The sequence below is a fragment of the Lagenorhynchus albirostris genome, chromosome 15 (assembly GCF_949774975.1).
Source record: "Lagenorhynchus albirostris chromosome 15, mLagAlb1.1, whole genome shotgun sequence".
NCBI lineage: Eukaryota > Metazoa > Chordata > Mammalia > Artiodactyla > Delphinidae > Lagenorhynchus > Lagenorhynchus albirostris.
In genome coordinates, this window is record NC_083109.1 from 13,481,881 (window position 1) to 13,500,779 (window position 18,899).

Consider the following 18,899-nt stretch of genomic DNA (forward strand, 5'->3'; position numbering starts at 1 on the left):
GGCCCTGAGGCAGAAATGAGCCTCAAGGGCTGGGAGGACAGAAGGAGGCCAGTGTGGCGGGAACAGCATGGGCTAAAGGCAAAGCGGGCAGACGAGGTCCAGGACGGAGCAGGAGACAGATCACGTGGGATCTCGTGGGACACAACAAGGACTCTGGATCTCAGTTCAAGTGTGACGCGTAGCCGTTGAAGGGTTTGAATTCGGGCTCGATCTGTGACTTAACAGGATCCTTCTGGTGACTATGGAGGCTGGATGGGAGGCTGGAGCTTAGAGGTTGGGGCAGGGAAGCATCAGGACCAGGGAGGAGGCCCCAGCAAGGTCCAGGCGAGAGAAGGTGGGGGCTTGGACCACGCTGGTCCCAATGAGATGTAGGAGGTGCTCAGTCCTGAGTCTGTTCTGAACATGGAACTACTGTGATGTATCGTCAATATATATATCAGTGAGGGGGAGAGGGCAACTGAAGACCGCTTTGGGGTGTGTGGCCTGAGCAGCTGGCTTTTACCAGAATGTGGGGAGAGAAGCAACTTTAGGGGAACCAATCAAAAGTCCAGTTTGAAATGCCTGTTTGGCATCAAATGAATTGACCTGAAGGAAAAGATTAAGTTTTGTTAACCAGCCAAACGATACGTAAAAATGGCCAGATATTATCATCTCACTGGGAGAGGGATAAACACAGGAAATAATCTGGAACTGGGAAGTTTGTCTGTCTTGTTCACCACTTCACCCCTAAGACATAGAACAGTACCTGGTATGTGGTAGATGTTCAATAAGTATTTAATTAAACAATGGCAAAACGTGTGAAAGAGGCACGGGCCAACTGGAATTTGGAAGAGGTCATGGAGGGTGAAGACCCCTTTGTGTTTTCCCAAACTCCTTGCCTGTGAAACGGGGTGGTTTATCCTGGGAAAGATGGATTTTTCCAGCGTTCTACTTCATTTTTCACTGACCTTTCCGAATCGCTTTGGCAAACATTGTTTATTGTCATTGGCTCGGCTCCGCGTTCTGGCCCATCTCCTCTAATAGATGTGTGTCATGCTCAGCCGGTGTCTTCGTGCAGTGTAAACATCCTTCCCTGAGCTCATTACTGGAGTCTCCAAGGGGCCTTGTCATTTTCCAAGATGCCGTCGAATCTGCTTTCTAACAACCATTTTCATTTCTCCAGAGACCTGAGTTCTCATCACACACACACACCCACCCGCCCCCGTAAAGGCTATATTTTGGGAACTCACAGTTCCTTTTTTTGGAGTTCTTACTCTTTGACAGACATGATCTCATTTGCTGTGGCCCCCATTTTACAGATGAAGTCACTGAGGCTCAGAGAGGAACACTCGTCTGCCCAAGGAGGCAGGGCTCAAACCCTGGCCCTCCAGTTTCTGGAACCCAAGTTCCTCAAAGCCACACCGCACCCCTGTCCCCATCACCAGAGACCCACGTAACTTTTGAAACTGTACACCCAGCACAGAGTTTCTTGACCTCGCGCCACTGATGCTTTGAAGTCAGATCATTCTTTGCTGTGGGGCCGTCCTGTGCACTGGAGGACGTTTAACAGCATCCCTGGCCTCCACCCACTAGATGCCAGTAGCACCCCCCTCCCCTAGTTGTGACAAACAGAAAAGACTCCAGACATCGCCGGTGTCCGCTGGGGGGTGCAGATCGCCCCAGTTGGTCTGATACGTGTTCCCTGTGCTTTGCACACGGACAGGCTTCGGACTGACATCTCCACCACCTCCACGTAGCCTTTTTCCAACGTGTAGCATTCCCTCCTGCAGATGTGGTGATAGAAATCCCTTCTAGTAAAACATTTGGCTGCCACTTCTCCAACCCTCCTGCCCTCCCAGGGAGGGTGTGAGGCTTAAGACACTGGACAGGGGCAGTCTTGACTGCCCTACCTGTGTGCCTCCCCGAAGTCCATCGACCCAGGCACCCTGTCAGCAGCTGTCACTGTGTGCCCACTCTTAGCCAGGTACTGGGCTAGGGCTACAGCACCCAGAAAAGGCCTCTGCCTTGTGGACCCAATATCCTTGGGGAAATGATGATAAACAAGAAAACAAACACACCTACAGGATAATTTCAGAGAGCACTGAGTGCTACGGAGAAGATAAATAGCCTGGTGAGAGGGCTGGGTGGCCTTAGGCAAGGTGATCAGAGACACCTTCTCAGAAGAGGTGACGTCTAATCTGAGACGTCACAGTGAGAAGGAGCCAGTCCATGTGAGAAGGGAGAAGGCAAGTGTCCGAGGCCAAGGGAAGAGCAGGTGCAAATGCCCTGAGGTGGCAGTGAGTTTGGAACATTTTAAGGAACAAGAGACTGGGAGTGGCCAGAACAGTGAGCAGAGGGGTGAGTGACGGCAGATGTGGGCGGAGGTAGCAGGACAGGCGGGGGAGTCACTGAAGGGGAATGACAAGAAGGGTGTTGGGTTCAGAAGGGTCCTTCTGGCCATTTGGGGGCGGGGTCTGGGTTATAGGGACAAAAGGGGCGGCACCAAGTCCAGGTGGAGGCCATTTCCTCTGTACGCAAAGACATGAGGATGGAGGAGCAAAAGACACATTTCTCTTTGGGGACTACATCCTCCTGATGGCCTTGCCTCTTTCATTTGGATTCCCAATCATTGGATCTGAGGATTCCAATTGCAGCTTTTGAGCAACTGTCTCATGGGCGGTGTTACAGAAATCCAACCCTTTCTTCCACTTTTGAGTCTCCTAGCTCAATATTCAAAGTCCCAGGGCAGAGTCTGATTGGCCAAGTTCAGACATATACCTGCCCCTTGGGTGGGGAAGGACACCTTGATGGACACTTGGGACCTTTGTATTTAAGAGGAACCAGGGGTGTAGTGGCCATGGCTTTTCAGGGGTCACCTGAAAGAGAGAGAGAGGGAGTGTGTGTCTGTGCGTGCACGCACACATGTGTATTCATGCATGTGTGTATATATTGGTATATTGGCTCCAAATTATGGGGGAAACTACCAATCAAAATGAATAAATATTTAATGAAATGTTTATATTTGGATATAAATAGTGAAATGTAGCATGATCAACCAGTCCATTCCAGAATTTTTTTTTTTTTTTTTGCGGTACACGGGCCTCTCCCGTTGCGGAGCACAGGCTCTGGATGCGCAGGCTCAGCGGCCATGGCTCACGGGCCCAGCCGCTCTGCGGCATGTGGGATCTTCCCGGACCAGGGCACGAACCCGTGTCCCCTGCATCGGCAGGCGGACTCTCAACCACTGCGCCACCAGGGAAGCCCCCAGAATATTTTGACTCAGTTATTTATCGATTCTCTCTAATGTAGGACGTGGGCGAAGATGGTGTGGGATGAATGTGGGCGAAGATGGTGTGGGATGAATGTGTGCTCAGAGACGCCAGTGTCCTTGAAACAGCCCTGTTGACAGTTCCATCCAGATGTCCCACAATGGGGGAGGGGAGGGTCCCAAAGGTGGAGGTGCTGTCGGTCCCGCTCACCACCACTTGCTAGGTACTTGGCATGTGCCAGGTACAATTTTCTGTTCCGTACACATGTTGGGTCTTCCGCTCCCCGTGACAGCAGGCAGTGGTGTACTATCATCCTTGTCCAGTGAGGCACAGGGGTGAAGTCACTGGCCTGGGGTGAGTGTTAGGAGGTAGCAGACGGTTTGGCACGCCTGGCTGCTCTCCTGTACCCCCTCCCATGTGATACAGTCACCACCCAGACTAAGGGGAATCACTGCCTGGAGGTGCCAAACAATAGTGCCCCCAGCCCTGGCCCGATCTGACCCGCTCTGAGAATGACCCGGCATGCCTGCTTTACTCCAGCTGCCGAAACCCTCCGTCTCCCCCGTATGCAAAGTGATGCCCCCATCTGCCCTCCTGTGCCAGGTTTACCACCAGCTAGTATCAGTCTTTGGTCGCCGCAAGACACAGTTTTTACAGACCACAAATGCAATCATTACGAGGCAATTTCAGTTAGAATCAGGGCTAGGAGAGATAACAGAAGGGCCTGGTTCTCCCATCAGCCTCTGAATGGTTCCCCAGCAGCACTTAAACTCAGACACACGAAGAAAGCAGCAGTCAGGAGGGGAAGCAGGCGCTCAGCTTTCCGACAAGAGCTGCCTGCCCGGGCCTGCAGGACCAGGAGAGAGCGATAGGGCGGGACCTGGGGGATGAGAATCCCCTCTGTGTGGGGAGGGGGAGAGGCTGGGTTCTGACATCTGTCTCTGCAGGGCTTCCATTAGACATGGTATTAACGGAGGAAGAAGTTGGCCAAAAAGGGGGATGCATTGGTGCTAATGAAACTGTAACACTTAGTGGGCACTTGTCATGTGCCATTTCTAAGCAATGTGCATATATTAATTCTCACGACCACCCCAGGAGGTAGATACTGTTGTTATCCCCATTTTATAAATGGAGAAACTGAGGCATGGAGAGATTAAACAACTTACTCAAGGTCACACAGCTTTCAGTGTTGTGAAATATCTCCAAGAATCCCTTTAACATCCCTTCCCCTGGGATATCTTCCTCCTTGTCATCACAACCACTTTTCCTCACTTACATCGATGATTAAGTTCACCTTTGGCTAAGTTCGTTCAGCCACTTGTCTAGAGTTTCCCCAACAGTGAGTGTCAACATTCCCACGGTCAGCTCCACCTCCTCTATGACTCCATTGACATTCAACTCAGGTTTCAATTTCAGCGTTCAAACTTTTCATTTCTTTGCTGCACTTTCGCCTCTGGTGGCCAGCTGTCTCCTTTTGAGAATTCACTTTTGTAAAATGTCTTGTAGGTGTATCCCTGGGAGACAGGGAGGCAACACAACTACTTGCGTTGCTGTCTGCACGTGAACTGAGTAACAGGTGGACGGTAACCAGTCACTGATGGACCTCGCAAGAGGAGATGTGGCTGATCATATGGGCATCTGTTATTGACACAGTGATGTGTGGACAGAGGAGCTAGTAGTGAAATTTGTACTCCATGCAATTACAGTTAGTATGCTGCCGTAGCTAAATTTGAACCATGCTGTGGGAGACTGGTATCATTTAACCAAAGTGTGGAAACTGACATTTGTGCATATCAGGACCGTGCAAGGGCGAGGACAGCCCGTAACTGGCGGCTCCTGTTCTGTTGTCGTGGCCATCCCCCTTGTGTCACTCCTTTGCACTCTGGAGCCCACAGCACCCTGGCCCAGTTCCGAGTCTACTTCTGCTGCACTGGCATCACCACTCCAGGTCACCACAGCCGTGTTTCAGATCCCAGAGGGACCCTTCACCCCATGCAGGGAATTTTGCTCTGCACCCAGGGTGAGAAAACTTTTCCTGCAAAGGGCCAGATTGTAAATATTTGGGACTTGCAGCCACATGGTCTCTGTTGCAGCTACCCAGCTCTGCCATTGCAGTGTGCAAGCAGGCATGAAGGCGCGTAAACAGGTGGGTGTGGCTGTGTTCCAGTGAAACTGTTTAAAAAAAACAGGTGGCGGGCCACATCTGGTTTGCCAAAACCCTGCTCTACACTGAGCACCTCACTGTCTTCTCCTTGGGTCTTTTAATTGCAGGTGAAAGACCTCAACCCAAAGTGAATTAAGCAAACAAAACAACAACATAAGTGGAGTGGTGGGATTTATTGGTTTACCTAACTCAGGGTTTTTCACCCTTGGCACTGCTGACACCTTGGACCAGATAATTCTTTTTCCTGGGGAGCCATCCTGTGCATTATAGGATGCTTACCAGCATCCCTTGCTTCCACCCACTTGATGCTGGTTGTGACAGCTAAAAATGTCCCCATTGTCCAGTGTCCCCTAAAATTGGGAAACACTGTAACTGAAAATGCTAGCATTAAAGGTGGCTTCAGGTAAGAGTGGACACAGGAACTCACACCAGCATATTTCTCTCTCTTTCCACCTCTCTCTCTCTCTCCATGTCTCCATCACTCACCTCTGCTGCTTTCTTCCATGTTGCTTCACCTTCAAACAGACTCTCCCCTTCTTGGTGGCAAGATGGCTGCCAGCAGTTTCAAGCTTATATCCCACCAGCTTCAAGCCCCATGAAAGAAAAACTTCTTCCCAGTAGCTCCCTAAAATCCCAGGGCTGACTCTCATTGGCCCAGCTTGGGTCACATGCCTATCCCTGAACCAATGGCAGGAGCCAGAGGAATGTAGAGCTCTGATTCGTCAGGCTGAGATTATGCATGCAGCCCTGGAGTCAGGAGTTAAGAGCAGCCATGCATACTTACAGGAGGAAGCAGTGGTACCCAAAGAATCGTAGTCAGGACGAGGCAGGCAAAACAAAAGTCTCTGTTGCCAGGTGTAAATTTCTACCCAGTGCCTGGTACACAGGACCCAGTAAGTGCTCTGTCCCTTCCGTTGATGCCAGCCCTGCGTCCTAGGGGCAGCCATCAGCCAGCACATTGTCAGTGGTGTTTCCTGGCCTGGCACTTAATTCCTCTTAATCTGCCTGCCAAGTTGTTACACCGCCGCAGCAGCCTGAGCAGTTTGCTCTTCCTTTATACCATCCCAGCAGCGAAGGCTCAGCGACTCCAGTCTCCAACCATGACATGGGCTGTATTTTTAATCTTGATTTTAATTCCAGCTCATTCTCCTGCCTGTATCTCCCAGTCCCAGTGCCCCAGGGGCCCATGCTAATTTGCTTCTCACACCTCAACTGGTACCGGAGTAACCATTTTAAAAACTGCCTTGGTGAAATCTAATCAAGTGAGAGCAAAATCTAATTTGGCCCTGAAAGCCTTTGACTGAAGCCCTGTTTTCTAGGGCCTTGTGGAGGCTGAATAATAAACTCTGGAGTTTTGAAGGATTGGGGGTTAGAAAGAGGAGGGAGATGTGAAAGAGAAGATTCTAACAGAGGAAGCAGCTCCGGATGTGTTGACACCCATGGCATTGGAAAATAATAGGCAGGGGTGGGCTTCCAAAAAGTCACCCCACCTCCCACCCCCAAGAAATATCTATCCCACCAGCAGGGCCAAGAATTTAGGCCTTTAGCATTTCAAGTTGCACATTCATCAGAAAGACCTTAGCCTATATCTTCAGGAACAAACCAGTAGGGTCATGAGCTGGGGACTGGAGAGACCTGGGAGGGAACCTTGTTCCCCCAGTGGGGGATTCAGTGAGCCTCCTTCTCTGGGCTTTCGTTCACTCTTCTGCAAACCAAGAGAGTGCAAGTTCCGTGCTTCTGAAATGACTTGTGGTCCTGTCTTCCCTTCAAACCGTGTCAGAAGCTGTGTTTCCAGGAAAATGCACACGAAATGAAAAATCTGGCATGTAATATTTCAGGGGATGTGTGCCCCAAGCTTGTTCCTGCCTCAGGACCTTTGCACTTGCTGTTCTTTCGGCCTGGAGAAGTTTTCCTTATATTCCCATATTCCCTCTGACTCATTCTCATCATTCCTCAACCCTGACTACCCAGCCCAGTGGTACCTCCCGTGGTCCATCTCTGGCCACTTTGTTGCATCATCATCCTTTATTTTCTTCGTCACTGTTGTCACGATCACCACCATCTTTATTTGTCACAGTCCTCCTCCCTAGAATGTGAGTCCCATGAAGTCAGGGATCCTGACGGTCTTCTTTACTGCTGTGTTTCCAGTGACTAGAACAGCTCCTGGCATACCTTAGGTGTTTAATAAATAGTTGTTAAATGGATATATTGATCTTTACATGCCTGGGACACTGATTCTATTATTTACTTAATATTTTTCTCTCGATTGTTTTACTCTTTTTACTTCAGTTGTTTGAAAAGAAAACGTTTACACCACCACCAATATTATTTATCATGAGAAAGTGTTGGAGAGCTTTGAGGGGATGCTTATTAAGATCACCTTCTTCCTTGTTGAAGTTTTGAACCAAATGAGAAATAAAATTAAGGAGTCAGCAGATGGAAGCCAAAATAGTACTTTGAGGAATCTGATGAAGTCCAAGTTGGAGGATCTGGCTTCCTTCTGAGGGCATTTGGGCTTCCTGATGCTAAACTCCAGAGTCGGACAGACTTCTCACTGAGCCAAGCCCCCTTGAACTAGCAGTGCCTGGGGGTAGATCACTCCCCACAGGAAGGCAACGGAAGGATTGGGTTACGTGTGTCCAATTTGTCCCACCAAACTCACCAGACACATATGCTAAGGGTCAGCAAACTGCAGCCCACAAGCCAGATCCGGCCCTCCATCTGCCTTTATAAATAAAGTTTTATTGAAACACAGCCACACCCATTTGTCTGTGACTGTTTCCCACAACAGCAGAGTTGAATAGTTGCGATAGAGGCTGTCTGGCCTTTGAAGCCTAAAATATTTACTCTCTGGGCGTTTACAGGAAAGGTTTGCTGGCCCTGCTGTGTCAGTCTTCCCCAAGGCAGAATAGGAGAGAAAGGAAGAGGCTAGGCGTGTTATCAGAGTAGAGCTCCCTACCTATGGAAAGAAGCGTCGGGAGTGGGGAGTAAGGTTATTGAGCTTTGGTAGATCTTGTTTCCTGGACTGTGCTTGGTCTCCAGGGGCCCTCTCAGCTCTCACAGTGTGGTTCTTTTACTGATGGGAAGGAGGTGCTGAGGGCCAGGTGGAGTTACTTAAATCAGGGTTTTTCTCAACTCCAGGGTATTGACATTTTGTGCCGGATGATTCTCTGTAATGGAGGCTGTCCTGAGCTCTGTCGAATGCTTAGCATTCTCCCGGGCCTCTGCCCGCTAGATGCATCCTCTTCCCCAAGTTGTGACAAACCTGAAATGTCTGCAGACACTGCCAAGTGTCTAAGGGGCAAAACTGCCCCTGGCTGAGAGCCACTGCTTTCCGGGGGCGGACGGAGCAAGTGTCTGCCACGTTCTAGAGAAGCAGGCTCAAGCCTTGAGCTTACCTGATGCTTTTATGCTGCCTCTTACCTCCAGCCGGCATCGCCATCCTTGATGCCCCAGCACCCAGCCGGGACATGCAGGTGCTGTTGAACTGGGCACCCATCACCTGGTTACGTTTCACTCTGTGCATATTGGATGTTACCCAGGACTCAGCCAGGGCAGCCGGTTTCCCAGCTCCCCTGCTGCCCAGGGCTCCTTTCCGTTTATTTTTGCACTGTCCTACCACGTGAAGGGAGGCTGCACCCTGGGCCTTCCCCCGAGGCTGCTGGGGGTCTTCCCTTCCTATTTTCGCCTCCTCCTCGTGCCCACATCCTTCTAGGAAGCAGTTCATCAGCTCCTCCGTCATGAGCACTCACTTCCTGGTCCTTTGTGCCAGGGGAGGATTTCATGGAAACGCTTGCCTTTGCCTAGAGCCTGGGGGATTCTGGAATCCGGCTGCCTGGGGGCTGAGGGGTCTTCCTACCCCTGGGCAGTGCCGGCCATCTGCCAGGTGTCCAGGAAAACCCCATAGAGGGCTCCGGCTCCATGGCAGCCTCTCCTGGCCCAAGCCTCTCTTCTCTGGACCAACAGGTCTCAAGCAGCCCTTCATGCTTTCTAGAAGGTTCTAAGTGGACGGGCCCATCTCACCTCTGCTGGCATCATAGCAACCCTGGCCCACTCGTCCTTCCTCTATGCATGTTCGCCTCCCCGTCTGTCTCTTCTCATCTTGGGCTCTGAATTGGCACCTACTAGACCCTCGCTTGTTGCCAGGAGTGGTGCTGAGCCCTCTGCTTGCAGCATCTCTTCCAATCCCTTCCATAGCGCCGCTCTCTCGGCAGTGGTTCTCTGAGAGTCTCGGAGCCCCAGTGCCCTCATCTGGAAGAGAGGGCTGGCCTAGCGCCTCTGTCTCTAGAAAAACTCTCACAGATTTTTCCATTGCTAAAAAACGGCTTTATAGGTTATAATTATTAAAAACCACACTTGCTCACTGAGGAGAAAAAAAAAGAACAAAAAAGTATCGCAAAGATCTGTGTTACCTCACCACCCACAGAAAGTTCGGGGGTGTATCCCCGTCCCGATGAATTAGGGTGATTCTTTTTTTAAGTAAGCTTTGCTGGTGGTGTGAAGCACGCCTGCAGAGACGTGCACTTTAGCTGCTCTAAATGCCCAGCTCCATGGAGTTTCACCAACTGAACCACCCGTGTTCCAGCAAGAAACAGAACAAAACCATCATCACCCGAGAAGTCCCGCGCCCCCTCCATCCCCCTCACCGCACGTCCAGCAATAGCCACGGCTTTTCTTCTCAAAACCATAGATTCCTTTTGCCTGTCTTTGAACTTCATGTAAATGGGATCATACTTTTATATCTGCTTTATTTCTCTTGACGCTGTTTGGTTGTTGTGATGTGTTCGTGTTAGTGAACGTGGCACTAGTCCTTCTTATTTCTATGTCATGTTCGGATATACAAACATGCGGTGTATTTCTCCATTCTTGTGTGGATGGACATCTGTTTTGTTTCTAGTTATTTGCTATTGTCAGTAGTGCCGCTATGAGCCTGTCCTGCCTGTGACTTTTGGCGAACCTAGGAATGCATTTCTTCTGAGTAAATACCCAGGATGCAAATCGCTGGGTCAGAAGGTGTGACTATGGTCAAGTTTAGCAGACGCTGCTGAGCAGTTTTCCACCGCACCTGGATCGGTCTGCACGTCCACCGGCAGCGTGTGAGACCTCCAGATGCCCCATGCCCCCACCTACAATCGGTCTCGGTCCATTTTTTTAAACATTAGCCCTTCTAGACGCCATGTAGTAGATAGAATCCAAGGGGGTCCCTAAACTTGAGTGGGAAAAAATGATGCTCTGGTTTTCACTGACCTACGACTGACACTTGACATTGCTTCAGTCCTGAATGTAAGCCCCTAACCACGGTGCATCGGCAGAATCTATACCGTTGTCATCGTAGAAATCGCTGGTGTTTCAGTATTCCGTTGCAGTTGCTGTAGGTGTCGCGAAATCAAATATTCTCACTCATCACTACTTTGAAATGATCATTCCTTGCAAGGTCTTGCGTTTAATCTTCATTTTTTTTAAGGACACGTTACTATATGGCAAATTCTCCTAATATTTTGATAACTGTATTTCAAAATAATTGATTTTCTCTGTAATCTTCTATATTTTATTTTCTGCGCGTGAGAACATTTGAGAAGGGGGTCATAGGCTGCACTTGCCTGCCAAAGGGCTCCGTGGCTCAGAGGGCAGTGCTGTCGCCAGGCTCTGGGCCTGCCATGGTTTAGAAATGGCTGTCGGCTGACGGACAGAGATGGCTTTTGCTCTCTGTGTGCTCACGTGGCCTCCTGGTCCTTCTCCCCTCCAGCTTTCTTTGGGAAGTACCTTAATGAATACAACGGCTCCTACGTACCGCCTGGCTGGAAGGAGTGGGTCGGCCTCCTTAAAAACTCCCGCTTTTATAACTACACACTGTGTCGGAACGGAGTGAAGGAGAAGCACGGCTTTGACTACTCCAAGGTGAGTCCCCCTTCCTGGCTGGGAGAGGCGGTGGGGCTCGGCCCTGGCGATCACGACACGGGAGCCCGACTACCTGGGCTCAGACGGCGACACTTATTACATGTGTGACCTTGAGCAGCTTACTTACATCCTCTGCTTCAGTTTTCTCATTTCTCAAATGATAGTCTCTGTTTCTAGGAGTATTGTTTTATTTTTCATTTTTTGAAATTGAAGTAAAGTTGACTTACAATATTGTGTTAGTTTCAGGGGTACAGCAGAGTGATTCAGTTATATTTTTCCAGATTACTTTCCATTGTAGGTTATTTCAAGATATTGAATATCATTCCCTGTGCTATGCAGTAAATCCTTGTTGCTTATTTGTTTCATGTGTAGTGTTGGTTAATCCCATGCTCCTCATTTATCTCTCCCCCCATCCCCCCATCCCTTTCCCCTTGGGTAAACATAAGTTTGTTTTTCTGTGTCTGTGAGTCTGTTTCTGTTTTGTATTAGATTCATTTGTTTTATTTTTAGATTCCACATATAAGTGATATCACATATCTGTCTCTCTCTGACTTACTTCGCTAGGTGTAATGCTAGGTTTATCTCTGTTGCTGCAAATGGCAATGTAAGAGTGTTGGGTTTTTTCAATTGATATATATTTGACATACAACATTGTGTAAGTTTAACACGTACAACGTGCTTATTCGATACATGTGTATAGCGCAGTGTGATTGCCATTGTCATGTTAGCTAAACCTTTATCACGTTGCATAATCTTTTCCTTTCTGTGGTGAGAATAATTGAGACCTAGTCTCTCTTAGCAAGTCTGATGTCTATAATACAGTACTGTTGCCTAGAATCACTGTGCTGTGCATTAGATCTCCAGGAGTCACTTATTTACTAGTTGTAAGTTTGTCCCTTTAAACAACATCTCCCCACTTCTCCCACCCCCCGCCCCTGGTAACACCCATTCTACTTTCTGTTTTTATGAGTGCAGCTCTTTTGAATTCCATATACAAGTGATATCACACAGTATTTGTCTTTCTCCGACTTACGTCACTTAGCATAATGTCCTCAAAGTATGTCCATGTTGATGCAAATGGCAAGATTTCCTTCTTTCTTGGGACGGAATAATGTTCCATTGTGTGTGTGTGTGTGGTGTGTGTGTGTGTGTGTGTGTGTGGTGTGTGTGTGTGTGGTGTGTGTGTGTGTGTGTGGTGTGTGTGTGTGGTGTGTGTGTGTGGGTGTGTGTGTGTGTGGTGTGTGTGTGTGTGTGGTGTGTGTGGTGTGTGTGTGTGGGGGGGTGTGTGTGTGGTGTGTGTGTGTGTGTGTGGGGTGTGTGTGTGGTGTGTGTGTGTGGTGTGTGTGTGTGTGTGGTGTGTGTGTGTGTGTGTGTGGTGTGTGTGTGTGTGTGTGGTGTGTGTGTGTGTGTGTGGTGTGTGTGTGGGTGTGTGTGTGGGGGGTGTGTGTGTGTGTGTGGTGTGTGTGTGTGTGGTGTGTGTGTGTGTGGTGTGTGTGTGTGTGTGTGTGGTGTGTGTGTGGTGTGTGTGTGTGTGTGTGTGGTGTGTGTGTGTGTGGTGTGTGTGTGTGTGTGTGTGTGGTGTGTGTGTGTGTGGTGTGTGTGTGGGTGTGTGTGTGTGTGGTGTGTGTGTGTGGGTGTGTGTGTGTGGTGTGTGTGGTGTGTGTGTGTGGTGTGTGTGTGTGTGGTGTGTGTGTGTGTGTGGTGTGTGTGTGTGGTGTGTGTGTGTGTGGTGTGTGGGTGGTGTGTGGGTGTGTGTGTGGTGTGTGTGTGTGTGTGTGTGTGGTGTGTGTGTGTGGTGTGTGTGTGTGTGGTGTGTGTGTGTGTGTGTGTGGTGTGTGTGTGTGTGGTGTGTGTGTGGTGTGTGTGTGTGTGGTGTGTGTGTGTGTGTGTGTGTGGTGTGTGTGTGTGTGTGTGGTGTGTGTGTGTGTGTGGTGTGTGTGTGTGTGGTGTGTGTGTGGGGGTGTGTGTGTGTGTGGTGTGTGTGTGTGTGTGTGGTGTGTGTGTGGTGTGTGTGTGGTGTGTGTGTGTGTGTGTGTGTGGTGTGTGTGTGTGTGGTGTGTGTGTGTGTGGTGTGTGTGTGTGTGTGTGTGTGTGTGGTGTGTGTGTGTGTGTGTGTGTGTGGTGTGTGCCAGGTGATATGAGGGTACTATTTTATAACATTTTGCCAAAGCAGAACTTTCTTACAGAAAGTGTGCATATAGAGTGTACAGTTCAATGAATTTTCAAAAACTGAGCAGACACATGTAACCAGCGCTCACGTAGGTCATGAAGTTCCCCTCATGTAACTCCCAGCAACCACCGCTCCCAAAAGGACACCCATTACTCAGACTTCCAGCATTGTAGACTAATTCTGTATCCAGCTTTTGTTGCTTAACACTCTTGAAATTCCCATGTTGTTACGTGTGAGTGTAGGTCCTTCATTCTTGTTGTATAGCCTTCCATTGTGTGATTATACCTTAATCTCTTTGTTCCCTAGGACATACTTTTTCTAGTTCTGATTTGTTGAACTGAGATAAGGTAAGGAGCATAGATCCTAAGTGAATTTTCAGGGAATTTTCACACGTCTGTGCATCTGTGTAAGTGCCGCCCAGGTCAAGCTGTAGAGCATTTCCAACCCCCAGCAGGTTCCCTCATACGCCTTTCCAGCCAAAACCGCCACCACCTCTATTTTGACTTTTATCACCGTGGATTGGTTTTGCCTGTTCAAGAACTTCACATAAATGGAATCATATCATATGTGCTCTCTATATCTGGCTTTTTTCACTCAACATCACGTCTGTGAGATTCATCCACATGGTTGTATCTATCAGCCACGTGTCCTTTTCATTGCTATGTAGTATTCTGTCGTATAAATAGATGACAGATATTCATCTATTCAATGACCGATGGATATTTTGGTTGTCTCTGGTTGGGTCTGTTATGAACTAAGCTGCCGTGAGCATCCTTACACGTGGCTTTTGCTAGACATATGAACCCATTTCTTTGGCTTAATAACCACCTGGGAGTAGAATTGCTGGGATATAGGATATGTGGCATGGTTGAACCAGTTTACACTTCCCAGCCAGAAATGTTTAGGCGTTCCAGTTGCTTCACATTCCTGAACACAGGTATGGTCTTTTTTATTATAGCCATTTGGCTGGGGGCATAGTGGTATTTCATTGTGGTTTTTCCACAGATGTTTTTGAGGATCACATAAGTTAACACATGTAGAGCATGAGAGGAGACCATTGCATATATAGTAAATATTCAGAACATATTAGTCCAGGTCAGGACACCAAACTTGCTCTTAAAGGGCCAAATACTAAATATTTTAGACTTCACAAGCCATAGTCTCTATTGCAACTGCTCGGGTCTTGCCTTGCGGTGCAAAAACAGCCATAGATGATATGTAAACCGATGAGCATGGCTGTGTTTCAGTAAAACTTTATTTACAAAAACAGGCAGGGGGCCTGACCTGGCCAGTGGGTGGTAGTCTCCTGACCCCCGGCTTAGATGATGATGATGATGATGATGGTGGTAAGGAGGGAGAGGCTAACACTGACGGTTCATCCAAACTTACCATTAAAAAAAATATATCTGGAGACTCACAAATATTCCTGCCCCAACTGAATCTTCAGAATCAGCTCCGGCATCCCACCACAGCAGATACATTATTTCTCCGGTCTGTCAAATCCACCTCTTTCTCTTCCCCATTCCCACTGCCACTAGCCCTGGGCCTGACTTACTGTCGTGACCAGGGTTCTCTGAGGACGATTCCTTGGGGTCTCCCTCTCGTCGTCTCTAAAAAGCCACACGAGGCTCCTAGGCAGAAGTCACCAGGGGACAGGCCGTCACGCGAACAGGAGAGCAGGCTGGGAGCAGGTGAGACAGCGTGGAGCGGGGGGGCCTGTGGAGGACTCAGCTGTCTAAGACGGTGCAGCAAACTCTCGGATCAGGACTGTCTGTCCCACGTAGCACTGTGGGCCCGAGACGGCCAGGTTTTCTGATTTTTCAACAGAAGCCACAAATTTGTATATTTTTTTCCTGTGAAGTCTGATTTTTAAGGATTGGCAGCTAATTCAGACATTTCTAAAATACTGCATGAATCAAGGTCACCTGAGGCCCAGACCTGACCCATGGATTTGCAGCCCATTGTATTGTTCTGCTGCCCGTTGCCCTCCAGGGGCTGTGCAGTGGACTGGGGGTTCAAAGCCCGACTCTGAACATATTGTGTGCTGTTGGATATGTTACCCATTCCTAAGAGCCTCAATTCCCAAATCTGGAAAATGGGCACATCCTAGCATCTTAATAATGCGCGTTCCTATTTACTGAGCACCTACTATGGTCCAGGCACTATGCTGGGTGTTTTATATACAATATATCTAATCTTCACAACAACCATATCAAGTGAGTGCACTAGTGGGAGTTGATTACATTAGTCATTTATTCCCTCAACAAGTATTTATTAAGAGCCTACTATGTGCCAGGTGCTGAGTATCCAAGGGTGAACAAAAACAGACCCAGGTACCGTCCTCATGGAGTTTGTGGTCTAGAGGTGGAGGTGTGTTATGAACTGTGAAGTGATGGCACCTGTATTAGAGTCAGAACACCACACATACTGTAGAAGCACACACGCACACGCACGCACACAAGCACATCAGCCCAATCTCCTATTTTGTCATCCCCAGTATGAGCCATTTCAACCAGACCAGCCTTGTCAGTTGTTACAACCATCTCAAAACCTTCACTAGTGCTTCCCTGTCCTGAGTTTATCCAAGTTTTGTCTGTCTTCTCTTCCATGAAGCGTTTCTGGATTACTCTAAACTATAGGAGTTATCCTTTTTTTTTTTTTTTTTTTTTTTTTGGTATGCGGGCCTCTCACTGTTGCGGCCTCTCCCGTTGCGGAGCACAGGCTCCGGACGCGCAGGCTCAGCGGCCATGGCTCACGGGCCCAGCTGTTCCGCGGCATGTGGGATCTTCCCGGACCGGGGCACGAACCCGTGTCCCCTGCATTGGCAGGCGGACTCTCAACCACTGCGCCACCAGGGAAGCCCGAGTTACCCTTTTTTTGAATCAGACTGGCCTCTTTCAGTTGTTTGTGAGCAGAAATGAACAAAAACTCAAATCAAAATGGCTTAATTGAAGAGGAAACATATTAGCCTTTTTAATAACTGATCCAGCAGTAATGGCATCACACATGGCTGGATTAGGCAGTGGTTTCTCACTCCTTTATATTCTGTTTTCTTCTCTTCGACCTCATCCACAGACTGTATGTCTGTCTCTCTTCTCCTGGTACCAATATGGCCATCCTTGCATCCTCTCAGCTTCCTGCCCAGCTGCAAGCATGGATGTCTCCTTCCCAGGATTCCTAGCTAGTTTCATGGGCTCTGGATCAGTCACATGTCTGTCCCTGAACCAACCAGTGTGGCCAGGGGAACGCAGTGTTCTGATGGGCTGTAAATCACACGCTGCACTCCTGACCCAGAGGAGGGTGTAGCGGGAGCCCTACCACTGAGCTCAACCCTGGAACATGAGCTGAGAATAGAGCCCCAGATAAAAATGGAGAGTTTCCACTGGAAGGAGGCTGACTACATGCTCAACAGCCAAAACACACCCAATCCCACTCCCCTTCTGGGAACACCAGCACATCTGGGGAGCCCTCCCACCTTTGACAGGTAATCACCGCCCACGTGTCCCCTTCCTGAGTGTAAGTCTGATCAGTCCAGGCCCCAGGTGGCAGGCACCACACGTGACATCACCTGGGCAGTGCCCTCTCCCTGACCCTCTGTCTCCCTCTGCACATAGTAGGCCTGCCTTCAGGAACTCCCGAATGAATTGATTCCAGAGTCCTGGTTGGGGGGGATTTAGCAACTCTGCTGGACTCCTTGGCAGTACAAAGCACAGTCTCTCAGTGCAGAACACACCTTTTCTCTCCTCCCAGCCTCAGTGCAGGCAGATTCTCCAAATACCCAGAAAACTCCACTCCCTCCTTTTTAAAATTCCTCACCATGTCCACGCCTGGCCTCAGCACAGCCCAATAATGAAGTCATCCAGGGATACTCCATCCCCTTGGCGCTGAGGGTGGGACATGCAGTGGCCGCTTTGTCACCCCATTTCCTACCATCCATACATCTCGGCCTGTGAATGAGAGGAGCCCCTGTGCCAAAGGTGGGAGAATTCCTGGAGCCCCAGTTACCAGAGGCCTGGAAACGGAGGGAGGGGAGGCCCTGTGGGGTCAGAGCTGGCTCAGGTCCAGAGTTCAACTCCCAAGGGTAGCGGTGGGCAGCGGAAGCCAGAGCACCGGGAGGGAACAGGAGTGAGCTTGGAGTTTCCAGCTGAGGCAGAGCTGCGGGGCGGGAGCCCCACGCTCTGGGAGGCCCAGTGCCTCCGTCAGGTCAGAGCATCATGCTGACACTGACCTGGGGGGCCTCGGCGGGAAGCCCAAGTAGGGAGGAAGTGGCAGCCCTTCCCAAGAGCCCCTCAAAAGGCCCTCTGAGGACTCTGTCCCACATCGCTAATCCCAAAGGTGGGCAGATGCCACCAAAGGGGTCCTCGTGGCAGAGTGGAAAGAGAGGCAGTGATGGTGAGAAAAGAATGATGTAGAGCCAGCACTAATGGTCGAAGAGGGCTGGAGAAGGCAGCGGAAGGGAGATAGGCGTGACCAGGTCGGGAGATGGAGGAGGGTCCAGGTGAGTCGGCCGGGGGAGGGGGGGGCGCTCTGCAGAAACGGCGGTCCCCAGGGACCTGAGTGCACCCCCCCCCCCAGCCCAGCATGTGCACTTCTCTCTCTGTCTGTTCTGGAGAAGCCTTCCTTGTGTGCAGAGCGGGTATAGCCAAGCTGTGGGCTGCCACTTTGTCATGGACAGAAATCAACCAGGAAAGCCCAGTAATGCGGGAAGCGACCGAATGACCGTGGAGAAGTCTAGAAAAAGACAAGGGGGATCTGCGCCTAAAGCCATCAGGAAAGCTTAGGACATAAGGCTGAGTGGGAAAAGCAAGTTTCAGGACTCCTTCAGGTCCCTGGTCAGATGTTACCCTCCTAGACCACCCTGTATTCAGGGTAACCCCCCCTCGACCCCCCCATCACCACTGATGCGCCAGACCTATATATATATCATGGATTCATGCGTTCATCGTGCTCTCATTCGAATACAAGGCTCATGAAGACGGGAATGTGCGTTAATCTCGTTCACTGCTGTGTGTTGGATGAATGAATGAATGTACACGGTGTGATAGGATTAATGTAAAAAGATGCATAAAGCGATATACTCTAGCATATGTAATAACACATCTGGAGAGACACTTCTTTCTCAGTAGAGGACAAAAGAGGCCAAGATTGGGAGTGGGGATGAGAGGAAATCAAAGGGAACTTCAGCTTCGTTTGTACTGTTTTAATTTTCACAAGGAAAATGCAGGCGTTGTGATTCCTGAGGACTGATGGCTAACACTCTTTTAGAGGGTATCACGCACCAGATACCGCTGGAATCGTTGTACACGAATTAACCCATGCATTTCTCACCAGAGCCTATGAGGTGTCTGCTGTTACTATTTCCAATCACCAGAGGAGGAAACTGAGGCCCAGAGAGGCTAAGTAACCAGGCCACACAGCT

At 49.5% G+C, this 18,899-nt stretch overlaps 1 protein-coding gene across 9 annotated transcripts in view; it reads left to right on the forward strand.

Annotated features, from left to right (window-relative positions):
* Positions 1 to 18,899, forward strand: part of SULF2 (sulfatase 2) — a 142,292-nt gene that overhangs the window by 80,822 nt on the left and 42,571 nt on the right. For 8 of the 9 annotated variants that reach the window (XR_009535057.1, XM_060122351.1, XM_060122347.1 and 5 more), the window contains one exon: positions 11,159 to 11,310. The exons of the other annotated variant lie outside the window; for it this stretch is intronic. Coding sequence is in view for 7 of the 8 variants with exons in the window: in XM_060122351.1 (XP_059978334.1) it covers positions 11,159 to 11,310 (152 nt within the window). In the remaining variant the exon portion in view is untranslated. The remainder of the gene's footprint in view (positions 1 to 11,158; positions 11,311 to 18,899) is intronic. 9 annotated transcript variants of the gene reach the window in all.